The sequence below is a fragment of the Pteropus vampyrus genome, unplaced genomic scaffold (assembly GCF_000151845.1).
Source record: "Pteropus vampyrus isolate Shadow unplaced genomic scaffold, Pvam_2.0 Scaffold77, whole genome shotgun sequence".
Classification (NCBI taxonomy): domain Eukaryota; kingdom Metazoa; phylum Chordata; class Mammalia; order Chiroptera; family Pteropodidae; genus Pteropus; species Pteropus vampyrus.
In genome coordinates, this window is record NW_011888858.1 from 3027333 (window position 1) to 3041996 (window position 14664).

Here is a 14664-nt window from a genome sequence, read left to right on the forward strand (position 1 = left end):
TTAACTCATTTAATCCCCAACAATCCCATGCAAGTAGATATTAGTATTATTCCCAAATAATTCAGTTGGGGAAACTGAACTTAGATCAAATAACTTGCCCTAATTCATGCTGCTAATAAGTGGGAACTGGTATTTAAACCCAGTTTAGTCTGGCTTTAGAGTCCAAGCTTTTCATTCTTCTCTACCACCTCTCTACTTGCAATAAATTTTATAACAAATAATTATACATATTCACAAAGGCTTTGGACTGAAGGTCAGCTTATGATGATAGTTATGAGCATGTAAATTGGGATAATAATAGTATTAACTTTATAAAAATTTGGAAGGATTAGTTAATGTAGTGCACTTAAAACAGTACCTGGCAACGTAATAAGCACTCAGTAAATGTTAGCTATTATTGTTATGTATACTTTCTTAATAAGTATTTAACCTGTGTATGAGAATTTATTGCCCAATGTCTAAATAAATTCTCTATAGCTATGATTAAGACCTAATCTTAAATAAAAATAAATTTAAAAGTCAGTAGCTAACCTCTTATACTTTGCAATAAGCATGACAACACAAATTCCTATATAAACAAACTGGCATTATAACAACATTAATAGTTATTCTATCATTCTTTAAAGTGTTTGATATGTACTAGCATTACATTCATTGTCTTTGTTACTGTATATGGGAATGACCTGAAGAACATAATAACTTTCCTATGCGATTTCATTTCATTTTTTTTTTTTTTTAATTAGAGAAAAGCGATTACAGGAATGGAAAGCTCTTAAGAAAAAACAAAAATTTGGAGAGTTAAGAGAAATTTCTGGAAATCAGTATGTGAATGAAGTCACGAATGCAGACAAAGATGTATGGGTTATAATTCATCTATATAGATCAAGGTAATTACCATAGCATTTTTGCAAAATATTAATATACTAATGTTTTAAGATACATATTTCTGGTTTTAAGGTTATATAAAGCATAAAACAAAGTACTCATGAAAAAAATATGTATGTCTATATAGAGAGCCATTGGCTTCAGGGATTAAAATAGGTATTTTAATATATTTGCATGTCTAATTTAAAGAACTTGTCACATTTCTTAAAAAAATAAGCTTTCTTGGGAGCTAATTAAAAAAACTTATGGAAAATTTCAAACATACAGAAAAGAAGAGTGATAAAATGAGCACTCTAAATACAGGCCAGGTAGATTCAACAGTTAATATTTTGCCATATTTGTATCATTTTGTATGTGTGTGTATTTGCAGAACCACTTCAAAATAAATTACACATAGCATGACACTTTTCTCCTAAGTAATCCAGCATGCATCTTCAAAACATAAGGGCATTTTTCTATATAACCATAATACCATTTTCTTGCCTAACAAAATTAACAGTAATTCCTAATGGCATCTAATACCCAGACCATATTACTCAAATTTTCCCAACTTCAAAATATCTTTTATAAATAATATATTTTTGAACAAAGACCCAATCAAGGATAATGTAGCACATTTGAATATATGATATCTCTTTAGTCTCTTTTTACAGAATAATTCTCTTGCATTCCCCTATTCCCCTCAAACAGTTAATTATAAAGTGCCTAGTTGTACCTAAGTATAACCTATATGTCCCCAGGCTTCACCATCCTGGTATAATGATAATCGAGAAAAATAGACTTTTCCCCAACTCTGCCCAAGAGGAGCTGCAAGCTCCCATAGTTTCACAAATCTCTCACAGAAACAGTGCCTCTAGCTTTAGGTCCAACTCCCCTCTGCCTGCACTCTAAGCCAGTCCAGGAACAGAGGTCATGACAGTAGCCCTCATTACCTTTTTCTCATTCTCTGAATAAAAAAATGTCTCTCCTCTTCAGGTTCTCAAGAGAAATTCAGTATACAGAGCAATTTATGCCAATTAGAGTCTTGCTGTTTACCAGCTTACCCAGTTCCTCAGACAAATTTTGTTAGGACATCATGCCCTATAAAAGAAGACTTTATTTTTATTACTGTAATTAAAGTATACTACAGCCATGCTACCCTCTATAAGCTCGATCCCGTCTGATCTCAGAAGCTAAGCAGGGTTGGGCCTGGTTAGTACTTGGATGGGAGCACCTAGGAAGACCAGGTGCTGTAGGCATAAAAAATAAAATATAAGGGATTGTAAGCTGACAAGGTCCTTGCAATCTGTGAGGTCAACCAAGGGTTGCCTCGCCTAAAAAAATTTAAAAAAATAAAATAAGTTAAATAAATAAAATAAAATACTAGGGAATTAATTTTTTAGTAGTTTAAAGCCTTAAAAAGAATCATTTCCCATTTTTCCTATACCATTATCTGGTTAAACCAATGTGGAGATTTGCTGATTTTGGTTCTTCACAAATAAGTGTGTGAAACATCAACATTTACAATACTAAGATCTGTGTGTCATAACTTATATACTGAAGTGGTTCACTGAGTATGTTTTCTGAGATCTATTATGATTAGCAGAATGGATGTTGGTTCTGAATCACCATACTCTGGTATAAAATTATTTATTTTAACAGTTATTTCTAGATAAATTACTACTTTTGACAATTTTCAAAAACACATAAAAGAGGTTGATGTGTTTTAGTCTAAGCTAGGCTGTTTCAAACTGTCATATGCTTTGATGGACTCAAAGAGTAAGGATCTGTTTTTATAACATTTTAAATATTTGTCGACTTCTCAGAAAGTTTATTGGGCAATCTAAGAAAGTTATATAAAAGATTAGTTTTCTTGACATTAAGAAAATGAATTCGTGTTGGTATATAACTTACATTTTAAGAATATTAATCTATAATCAAATTTATAAAACAGAAACTAATTATTTGTGTTACAAATATTCTTTAGAAAAGTCTAATTTTAATAATAGATTTACTCAACTTTTTGATATTATAAAGCGAAGTATACCTGTTAATTTGTATTTCTACCTGCCTTTTATAAACTTTACAGGAGGGTAGGAATTTGTTTTTTAAATTAGATTCCTAAGTTCTGTAATTTTAATATTTCTTTGCCACTAAATTTATAGAATTGGGCCTAGTCTTTAACCAAGTGAAGGCTCAGCCTGCTTAGGATACCTTAGAGGACTCTAACTAATTCTGGGAAAGTGAGCCTAGTGGCTTAGTTAGCTTTGTTTCTGATTTTATTCATTCTTGTACCTGTATCCAAATTCTCATTTTGTGCTTCTACATTCTTCTTATACTCATATACCATATAATTTTGAACCTCATATACCATAACTAGGCCCTTAACTTGTTTTCTGATGCCAGAAGTCTCCCTAATATTTTATAATTTTTATGGAGTTAAATTCTGGCCCCCAAACTACTTTCTCCCTGAACCACAATCCGTTATGGCTATAGTCTCTTAATTTCATGCTTTTCACTGCCATCACCAATGCCTACCTGCCTTCTGCCATCCACCTCATAAGTGTCTGTCATACCACTGACTCAGCTCTCATTCTGACAGTAATAGTAAAATCCATTTAAATTAGATATTAGTGGATTCAGTTCATCTGTTTGAGGAAAATTGAAACTTATAAAGCCAATTTATGTCATTACTTGTGGAAAATTGATATTTAAGTTAGGCAGTACATACTTTTCTAATATTATTGTTAGTAGGCTACCTACTAAAATATAGCAGTGTCTAGATTTGTAGCAAGTTATAATTACAAAAGAAATGTTATATATATATTCTGAAATGTAAATTAAACATATAATGCATTTAATGTTTTTGTAAGCTTCTTGCTTCATAAATTGATATATAACACCACCTAGTATTTAGAGGATTTCTGAGGCTTTTGTAGGTGCTGGAGATGCAAAGCCATATATAAGACATCTATCTCTGCCACTAAAGAAATTTCGGTAAAGTGGAGAGAGACAATTAAGTGTAGTAAAAGTCGTTTAGGTGCTGTGGTTGAATTCTATACAGAGTAAAGTTACTGAAGAGGGAGTAGTAAGTTCTACCCTTGGAGTAGGGAACTACGGAACTTTCTACAGAATAAGTAATTCTTGGTCTTGGTCTCAAAAAATAAGAAAAGATTTCCCAAGCTTACAGAGATGGAGAAAGTAGACAGGCTGAATTAGGTATTTTAGATGGAGTATACAGCTTGAACAAAGGTACCAAAATAAGAGGTATCATCTTGCTTTGGAGGGCATTAAGTAATATGGTAGCAGATAGAAAATAATGCTGGAGAGACGGGCAAGGGCCCGACCGTGAAGAACCTGGAAAGCCGCACTGAGGAGCCAAGGCTTTATCCTGACGGCAGTGAGGAGCCACTGAAGGCTGTTAAGCTTGATGAAAGGGCAGAGATTTTCATATTGATCTCCTTTTGTCAGTAGGGTTGAGAATGAATTTAGGGAACCAAGGCTGGAAACAGACGACTTAGGACAATCTGATGTAACTCAGATAAGAAAGGAAAGGAGTTAGGCAATGGAGAAAGAATAGAGAGGATAGGTATGAGATAAGGAGGTAGAATCAGTATGACTTGATTACTGATTAGATGTGGAAGAAAGGGGGGTTTTTAGCATGAGTACCAAACTAAGAAAATACAGAAGACAATGCATTATGGAATAGTTTAGATGAGAAAAGCTACAGAGAACTTCAATGAGCAGCCCATGGACCAATATCAAAGATTAGCAAATGAATGTATGTTTGTATATGTCAAATTAAAGTAAAATAATTCAGTTAAAAAAAGATTTGTGTGTGTGTGTGTTTGTAATTCCCTTTGACCTCCTTCACCTATTTCTCCCCAAACCTACCCTCGACCTCTGGCAACCACCAATCTATTTTGTGCATCTATATGCTTGTTTTTTTGTTATTTTTATTTTGTTTTTTAAATTCTACATATAAGAGAGATCATGTGGTATTTGTCTTTTTCTGTCTGACTTATTTCATTTAGCTTAATGCCTTCAAGTTTCATGTATGTTGTTGCAAATGGCAAAATTTCATTCTTTTTTATGGCTGAATGAAGTTCCATTGCACAGATATGCATACTACAGTTTCCTTATCCATTCATCTACTGGTGGACACTTAGGTTGTTTCCATATCTTGGCTATTGGAACATGGGGCTGCATATATTTTTTTGAGTTAATGTTTTCAGATAAATACCCAGAAGTGGAATTACTGGATCATGTGGTAATTCTATTTTTAATTTTTGGAGGAATCTCCATACTGTTTTTCATAGTGACTGCACTGATTTACATTCCTACCAACAGTGCACGAGAGGTTTCTTTTCTTCACATCCTTGCCAGTACTTGTTATTTGTCTTTTTGATAATAGCCATTCTAACAGATGTGAAGTGATATCTCATTGTGGTTTTGATTTGCATTTCCCTGCTGATTAATGATGCTGAGCTTCTTTTCATGTACTTCTTGGTCATCTGTATGTCTTCTTTGGAAAAATGTCTATTCAGATCTTCCACTCATTTTTTATTAGATTGTTTGGTTTTTTACTATTGAGTTGTATGAGTTCTTTACATATTTTGGATATTAGTCCCTCATCAGATATATGATTTGGACGTATTTTCTCTCATTCAGTAGGTTGCCTTTTCATTTTGTTGATGGTGCTATTGCTGTAAAGAAGATTTTTAATGAGCTTTTTAATAATATGGTTCTATTTATTTATTTGTGCTTTTGGTGTTTTTGCTTTTTGGTTTCAGATTTAAAAAATCATCACCAAGACCTGTGTCGAGGAGCTTACTGTCTATGTTTTCTTCTAGGAGTTCTGTGATTTTAGGCCTTACGTTCAAATCTTTCATTAATTTTGAGTTAATTTTTGTGTGTGGTGTAAGATAGTGATCAAATTTCATTCTTTTGCACATGGTTCAGTTTTTCCAATGCCATTTATTGGAGAGATTGTCCTTTCTCCATTGTATATTCTTCGCTGGCTCCTTTGTCATAAAATAATAGACCACATATATGTGGGTTTATTTCTGAGCTTTCTATTCTGTTCCACTAATCTATGTGTCTATTTATATGCCAATATCATACTATTTTAATTGCTTTGTTGTATAGTTTGAAATCAGGGAGTGTGATGCCTCTAGCTTTGTTCTTCCTCAAGATTGTTTTTGCTATTTGAGATTTTTGTGGTTCTATACAAATTTTAGGATTATTTGTTCTATTTTTTCTTGAAAAATGCTATTGGAATTTTGATAGTAATTGCACTGAATATGTAAATTGCTTTGGGTAGTATGGACATTTCAACAATATTGATTCTTTCAATCCATGAGTATGGAATATCTTTCCATGTATTTGTTTTTTCTTCAATTTTTTTCATTACTGTCTTATAGTTTTCAATATACAGGTCTTTCACCTCCTTGGTTAAATTTATTCCTAGTTATTTCTTTTTGATGCAATTATAAATGGGACTGTTTATTTATCTTTCTGATAGTTTATTTTTAGTGTATAGAAATGTAACAGATTTTTGTATATCGATTTTGTATCCTTCAACTTTAATGAATTTGTTTTTTAGTTTTAACATTTTTTAATGGCATCTTTAGAGTTTTCTATATATAATCTCATGCCACCTGCAAATAGTGCCAGTTTTACTTCTTTTTTCTCAATTTGGATGCTTTTTATTTCTTTTTCTTGCCTAATTGCTCTGGATAGAACTTCCAATACTATGTTGAATAAAAGTGGAGAGAGTGGGCATCTTTATCTTCTTTCTGATCTTAGAGGAAAGGCTTTCAGCTTTTCACTGCTGAGTATGATGTTGGCTGTGGGCTTCTCCTATATGGCCTTTATTATGTTGAGGTACATTCCTTCTATACTCTGTTGAGATTTTTTTAAAAATGTGTGAAATAAGTTTATCAAAAATATATTGAGACTAAAAGCCAGAAACCAGTAAAGAAAACCCAAACAGACAAAAAATAAAACAAAACGCTTCTCCCAAATGTTGGTAAGAATATAATGCATTTTCATTGATTTCCATTATTGAGGTTAGTTTAAATGGAGCAAGAACTGAAATATACATGCAAAGCAATTTGAGGGTTGAAATCTATATTTTTTCCTGATCATTTACATTTGTCTGGCCCACAACTAAACAGCAGTTTTTTCTTGTAACTAAACTTTGTCAAGTTTTTCCAAAGCATGCATTTGATTTTCACAAGAACTACAGTGATTTTCTTATTCTACTTTTATTTATTTGTTAATTTTAATAAAATGTGCAATTGGCACAAACAGGTGTAGAGGAGGAAAGTACAAAAAAGTTGAAAAGGGTCACCATCTGCCTGGAGCATGCAGTATGCCCTGGCATGAGTCACTCACTTAAGAGAGCTTCAACTATGAGTGTGGCAGGTTTTAGGAATTAAGAATACAAAGGCGAATGAGATGCTTCTGTGGTATGGTAAAAGAGACCAATTAAACGTTGTATATATAGTTTTGAAAATATATACAAAGCAGTACAAGAGAAAACACTAATTTTGTCTGTTCAAAAAAGCTTTCCTTGATTAACACAGTACACACTAATCTTTCTCTTCTCATACATTATTTAAAAAATGCTCCGTATGAATGATGAGGAAATGAATACAAAAGCAAAAGAGAACTACACTTGTATCAAATTTAGGTTTATATTTAAAAAGAAAATTCAGAAGAAAGATCAGATTTTTTTTTTTTTTTTTGGAGGAGAGAGGAGATGAAGTTAATCAGCTATTGATATCAGAATGGATAAGATTGCCTAGGGAATGTATCTGGGCTGAGAATAGGGTCCAGGGCACAATCACAAAAAACATTTACATTCGAAGCATAGGAGAAGGCAAAGAAGTAAAAAAGAAATTAACAGAATGTGTTATCACAGAAGCCAAAATCAGAGGGTCTTTCAAGAAAGGCGATGAACAGAACATAGAAATTTTTATTTTCTTTTTCATCTAGGCTTCGAACAAGAGAGAGAGAGAATAGTTGTTAGGAGGGGACAAAGAGTTGTAAGGGACTTTTTAAAAACTTGAGTAACTTTTAGTAACTTGAATATGTTTATGTGAAGTGGAGAAGAAAAGTTTTAGAGAACAGGAAAAGAGGGAAGCAGAATAGCAGAGAAAAGTCCTATAGGAAATGAAAGAAATATGGGATAAAGTAGAGGATTAGTTTTGAAACAGTTTAATAAAGGTTTGAGTGAGCGATAGACTAAGAGTAAAGGGACTAATTGAAGAATGGGTGTAATGGGAGTTAAGTGATAGAGCAGGAAGAATCACAGGTTTTAATCATCCTTCCAATCAATTTTAAATTTCTAATGAGGAATAGTTCTGGATTATGGAGAACAAGATGTAGCATGGAGTGGGATATCAAAGAAAAGTGTGGGCAATGTTTGTTAGAGTCAAGAAATTCAAGGTAGTCTGAGATAAAGAATTTTGGATGTGATAACTCATGTGAAAATAGCCTGTGATGCTGATAGCACTTGGGATCCTTTTGTTAAAACTCAGAACTCCCAAGGATCCCTTAGAGGTGTCCTTTTTCTCTGTTTTTTTTCCTCTCCTTTCTCCTTCCCTCACTCTCTCTCTCCCTTCCTCTCCTCCTCTTCCTCCTCCTCCTCCTCCTCCTCTTCCTTCTCTCTCTCTGTCTCTCTCTCTGTCTCTCTCTCTGTCTCTCTGTCTCTCTCTCTCTCTCTCTTTTTTTTTCTCCTGTGTCCTATAACTAGGAACTGGCTCAATTAAATTGATACTAAGTCATATGTGGTTAGCCTTAGTTAGGCATCAAATTCCCATGGTAGCAAGCTTTATTCCCAGGCTATAATGGTGTTGGTAATAAAAATCAGAGAGTTCTACGTTTCATAATTACTAAAGGTAACAATAATGGATGCTAATTGATATGTTCTTAGATATTATTAAAAGAATATCTAAAGATTTTTTTTCATGGAGATGTTTCTCTTATTTTACTAGACTGAGACGAGTCGTCTATTGTTTAAAGATATCGTATGTACTGGTTCTCTTTTATAGCATACCGACATGTTTGTTGGTTAACCAGCATCTTAGTCTCCTAGCAAGAAAGTTTCCAGAAACTAAATTTGTTAAAGCCATCGTGAATAGCTGTATTCAACACTATCATGACAACTGTTTACCAACAATTTTTGTTTATAAAAATGGTCAGATAGAAGGCAAATTCATTGGAATTATAGAATGTGGAGGGATAAATCTCAAGCTAGAAGGTAATTATATTATTTTTTAAATTTGTTTATAAAAAAGGTGAAAACTTCACTAAATAAATATCATGGAAGTTTATTTCTATAAAACACAACGTTTTTTCCCTTTCTGCTGTTCTCTTCTTGTATGCTTACATGCTGTTCTCTTCTTGTACGCTTACATATTTACTTCCTGTAATACCCACTTGCTTAAATCCTTAATGGTTCCTTGTCTCAAGTTAAAAATTCAGAATCTTCTCTATGAGAATTTCAGCTTACTTATCTATGTTTCTCAATGCTTTCTAGTTTCTGCTCCAGCCAGGCTGGTCCTCAATAGTAGTTGAAGACACCTTAACTCATTTGTGACTAGACTTTGTTTCACACTCTTTCCCTATATCCAAAATACCATAATCTTTATTCTCACGTCCAAATCCTATTCCTTCACGATTCTCCTAGGTTTCCATTTTCCCCCTTGTGATTCTGGACCAATTCACAATCTCTCTTCCTGTTCTCTACTGAGTTTCTACATACTATCTGACTTTGTTGGTTAATCAATTCCTTTTGAGTTTTATCTTCCTAACAAGGACCATGCCTGCTATTATTTTATTTTTTTCATAGTATACAGTGCAGGACTTTGTATTTTTACCTTCTTTAATGATTTTTACTTGCTAACCGAGTTCTAAGGCCATATCCTTCATCTTAGTCATTTCTTGGAACTGCTTTAATTTTATATTATTAAAATCTTTTTTCATTACCATCATGTTGAACCCATTGTGAACAGTTGTTTTTTACAGCTAGGTTTTTACTCTTTTGTTCTCTTAAAACTATTTTTGACCTTACTGAGACCTCGAATAATTTAATTGTTCCAGAATCACTCCTTTTACTTCTCCTGGTCTCTAAAGCCTCCCATTTGTTTACCACCTTGTTCTTTTCAGCTTGGACCTCATTCTTTTAATTAAAAAAAAAAATTAATACATAAGAATAAAACCAATAATATAGCAAACATTTATGTAATTATTACCAAAAATAATAAATGTGAATATTTGTTTATATTTGCTTCAGCTATTAGTTTTTTGATCGCTGCAATAAACATTACAGATATGGTCGAAGTTAACATTTCTAATACCATTCCCCTCCCTTCTCAGAGGCATTACGATCATGAATAATATGTTATCTGGTCTATGGTTTTTTTTTATTGGTATATTTAAATTTTTTTTTCATAAAAAATACATAACATGAAATTTATCATCTTAACCATTTTTTAATATAATATAGTATTAACTATAGTTACCATGCTGTACATTACATACCCAGAACTTTATTTTATAAATAAGTATTATTTTATTTAACTATTTTAAATTATGCAGTTCAGTGGCATTATGTGCATTCACATTGTTGTGCTACCACTACCGTAATCCATCTCTAGAACACTTTTGATCTTGCATAGCCACAACACTATACCAATTAAACAACAGCTTATTATTCTCTCTCCCTCCTGTCCCTGGCTACTGCCATTCTACTTTCTGACTCTATGAATTGAACTAATCTCAGTACCTCGTAAAAGTGAATTTTAAGTATTTATCCTTTTGTGACTGGCTTATTTCACGTAGCATAGTGTCCCCAAGGTTCATTCATGTTGTAGCATGAATCAGAATTTCATTCCTTTTTAAGGCTGCATAATATTCCAATGCATGTTTATACAGTATTTTGTTTACCCATTCATCCGCTGATGGGTGCTTGGGTTGCTTCTATCTTTTGGCTGTTGTGAATAATGCTGCTATGAACATGGATGTACAAATAATCTGTTTTAGTCCCCTTTTTCAATTCTTTTGGGTATATACTTGGCAGTAGAATTGCTGAGTCATATGGTAATTCTAATTTTTTGAGCAACAGCATACTGTTTTCCACAGTGGCTTCACCATTTTATACTCCACAAAAGTTTCAATTTCTCTATATCCTCACCAACATTTGTTATTTTTAAAAATAGTATCCATTCTAATGTGTGTGAGGTGTTTTCCCCACTGATTTTTAATGTTTATGTCATTTTTCATAGTTCAAAAAATGCTTCAATTCGTATCTGAAGTCTCTACTATGTTCCACTAACTGGTCTATTTGGCTCTCTGAATTAATACAGCAGAGCGTCAATTACTATAGCTTTACAACAATCAAGTTGTCTCTAGTAGTTCATGATTTTTTCAAAATTTCATGTGTTGGAATTAGTCAGGTTCTGTGAAAAATCATGTTATTTATTAGAATCATATTTATAGATTAATTGTTGGAGGCTCAATATCCCAGTAACAGTGAATATTTCTATTCACGAATGAGATATATCTTGTCATTTATTTGACAAGATATATCTTTGGTCTTCTTTGATATTTTTTTGTAATTTGCCTCATAAATATTATATATATTACATTTTGTAATGTAATATATTTTGTACTTTTCCTGTGTATTTTGTAATTTTCCTCATAAATAAAATATTCTGTTCATTTATACAGTACTTAGGAATAAATTTAACAAAATGATGAATTTGCACAGATGGAGAAATTTTTGGTTATCAATTCAGTTCTTTTTGGTTTCTCTTTTGAATATATTTTGGTAATTCATAGTTTTGTTGAAATTTTCCCATTAATGTTTTCAAATGTATTGGCCTAAGTTTTTTCATAAGAAGTCTCACAACTTCAAAATTTTAAAATCTTTACTTTGGTTATGTCTCATGTAAATTTTTGATATTATTTCTTTCCCTGCTTCTTATCATCATTTTAGTTACCATGACTGTACATTACATACCCAGAACTTTATTTATACCCAGACTATAATAGACACATAGTCTCTTCAAAGAACCAGCTTTTGATTTTGTTGGTCACCTCTACTGACTTTGTTTTTCTACTGTTGCTAAAGTCTTTTCTTCATTATATCCCTCTTTCTCATTTCTTTGGGTTTACTCTATCTTTCTTTTCCTAGCTTCCTGATTTGAACTTTTAAACTGCTTATTATCAGTCATTTTAAAATAAAAATTTTAACCATAATTTCTCCCTTTAAATGTAACTTTGCTGCATCCCATGTGCATTTTCATACTGTAGCACTTTCATTGTCATCCCGTTCTAAATATATCAGCTTTTCCACATTAATTTTATTACAGTCAACTTCTGTTTCCTGTAGATGAGGAACTTCTTTTCATTTTTCCAAATTTTTAATCTAACTTAATGATGGGTTATTTATTGCAGAACTTGAATGGAAACTAGCAGAAGTCGGAGCAATACAGACTGATTTGGAAGAAAACCCCAAAAAAGGCATTGTAGATGTGATGGTATCTTCAATTAGAAACACTTCTATTTATGATGACACCAATAGTTCAAGCAGTGATAATGATGATACCAAATAGAAATATTTAATAAATAGATTTAAAGTGTTTATATACTGTTTTATTTATAATCAGAGCTCAGAAAATTTAAATTTATTTTCACTTTTAGGTTAGAATTATAGCTTACATGTCATTTCAAAAATTTTCAGGTATTTCAGAATATTCATCGCCTCTAACAAAACTCTTATTTTTCTGTGGCTTGTCCTTTTTCTGACCTATGCTGGACAAAAACAGAGATTACCAGCCCTCTGTATTGCCTCCCTCCTTCCAAAGAGGCCTACAGATGAAAACGATGAAAGAGAACCATGAGATTTCATATACTTTATATCAATAGATTTTAAAGTCTATTATTTAGGGGACTTTGGGTGAAAATACTTAAATTTATGGCTTTTTCTTTGAAATCTCTTACTGATTAAAAAATTAACCACTCAATATAAAAATGCAATTTAAAGATTCTAGAAAGTACATAAGAAATACCTCTGATTGTCATTGTTTTTGATAGCTCTGTTATTAAGTTACAAAATTAATAAGTATTCCCACTAATAGACTATAGAATTATTAGATCATATGACATTTGTTTCTAAATCATGAGAAGTGAGAAAAATATATTGTGAGGCTTACCTAAGTTTCTCTAGTAATCACAGAATAATTCATCATGAGATAACATAAAATATTAAGATACTTCAGAAGACCTGTAGAATGTCTTATCTTGACTTAATAATGAACATCATTTTTAAAGAGTGGTAAATCTAGCAAGTAATAGTTCAATAACAGATTTTATTTTCTTGTATTGATGATCTTCTTTCTGATTACAGTTGTTCACTGATGTTTGTGAGAGAATCTAGACGAAGTTTAAATGATTAGATTACAAAAATAAATTGGTGAGAACTGAGGCAGTTTAACTTGGAGTCAAGAAAAGCATCTTTGCTGTTCTTGGGGGTGGGTAGGGATCATAGAGTCTGCACAGATGATGAAGTGGAAGAAAAGTTAAATACAGATTTGAATAAGGTGATGATAATTTACTTCACCAGGTAGGATAAAATCAAATGATCCAACTGTGGAAATGAAAGGAAAAACACCATATAATCATATTGTTAAAATGTAACTTTAATGCCATCTAATGCATATAAATATAAACATTATTTTCCCCTCCAATTGAAACCAACTGCAAAGGTCCCTCCAAATGTACTCCTTTTAAAAAATAAATATGTATTTCTTTTTAAAGTTAAAATTAACAGATATATTTGAATAAAAAGGTACACATTTCACTTTTAATTCTTAACTCAAATCTACCAAGTGGCAGTAAGTTTTTATCCACAAGCACAGTTCATGAAGACTAACATTCGTAAAAATCATAAAATTAAAGCATCTTAGAGGTGGCTGGTTAATTCCATCCCCAGCATTTTTCAAATAATGCCCGCATGTGCCCCCCAAACCCCCACATTCTTCTAGCAAGTACTCATACCTGCCAACACAGGTCAGTACTATTTCCATACGCAACTTCATTTATACATTCTCATTTAAGTAGGGTACAAATGTTTGTCTGAATGTGGGAGATTTAATATTTAATATGGTCTTTCCTGTTTTATAAAATTTTATTTGATGTAATACAAACTTAATGTTTTTTTGAAACTGACAATATTCAACTGTTTTTGACCTATAAAAATGGATATTTCATGTTCCAACCTAATATTTAGCTCTATTCCTTGCTGCCAAACGTGCTCTCTTGAAACACCCTTCCCTACTTTATAGCACCTTGTTTGTCAAAATGTGGTCCTAGAATCAGCATCATCCCCAGAAACCTTGTTAGAAATGCAGAATTTCTGGCCCCATCCCAGACTAACTGAATTGGAATTATTGTTTTAATGAGATCCTTACCTGATTAAGCAGCAATGGGTAGCAAATCCCTTAAAAACATATTCTTTAACTCTTTCTCTACACTCTTGATTATTAAAAGTCTGTTTTAAAACTCTAATCTCAGTTTCAAGGCAAGCCTTCTCTGGCTGAACTTGTGACTCAAGAATTCTGAAGACAAGGTGGTGTTTGTTTTTAACCAATACTTTCTTTCTCTTTTCAAGGCCCATCCCCTAGGTTATGGTGTGGGAACTGGGAGGCAAATTAGGGAAGAAAAAGATAACTAGTTAAGTTCAATCCATATTTCATCTAAATGTTGACTCGTTAATGGGCACGTTGA

At 32.3% G+C, this 14664-nt stretch overlaps 1 protein-coding gene and 1 pseudogene across 1 annotated transcript in view; both read left to right on the forward strand.

Annotated features, from left to right (window-relative positions):
• The window catches only part of PDCL2 (phosducin like 2), a 28566-nt gene extending 16075 nt beyond the window's left edge, over positions 1-12491 (forward strand). The window contains exons 4-6 of the mRNA XM_011362675.1: positions 738-887; positions 8925-9133; positions 12334-12491. Coding sequence (XP_011360977.1) covers positions 738-887; positions 8925-9133; positions 12334-12491 — 517 coding nt within the window. The remainder of the gene's footprint in view (positions 1-737; positions 888-8924; positions 9134-12333) is intronic.
• LOC111741411 lies at positions 2007-2123 on the forward strand (annotated as a pseudogene).
• Positions 12492-14664: the final 2173 nt, after the last annotated feature.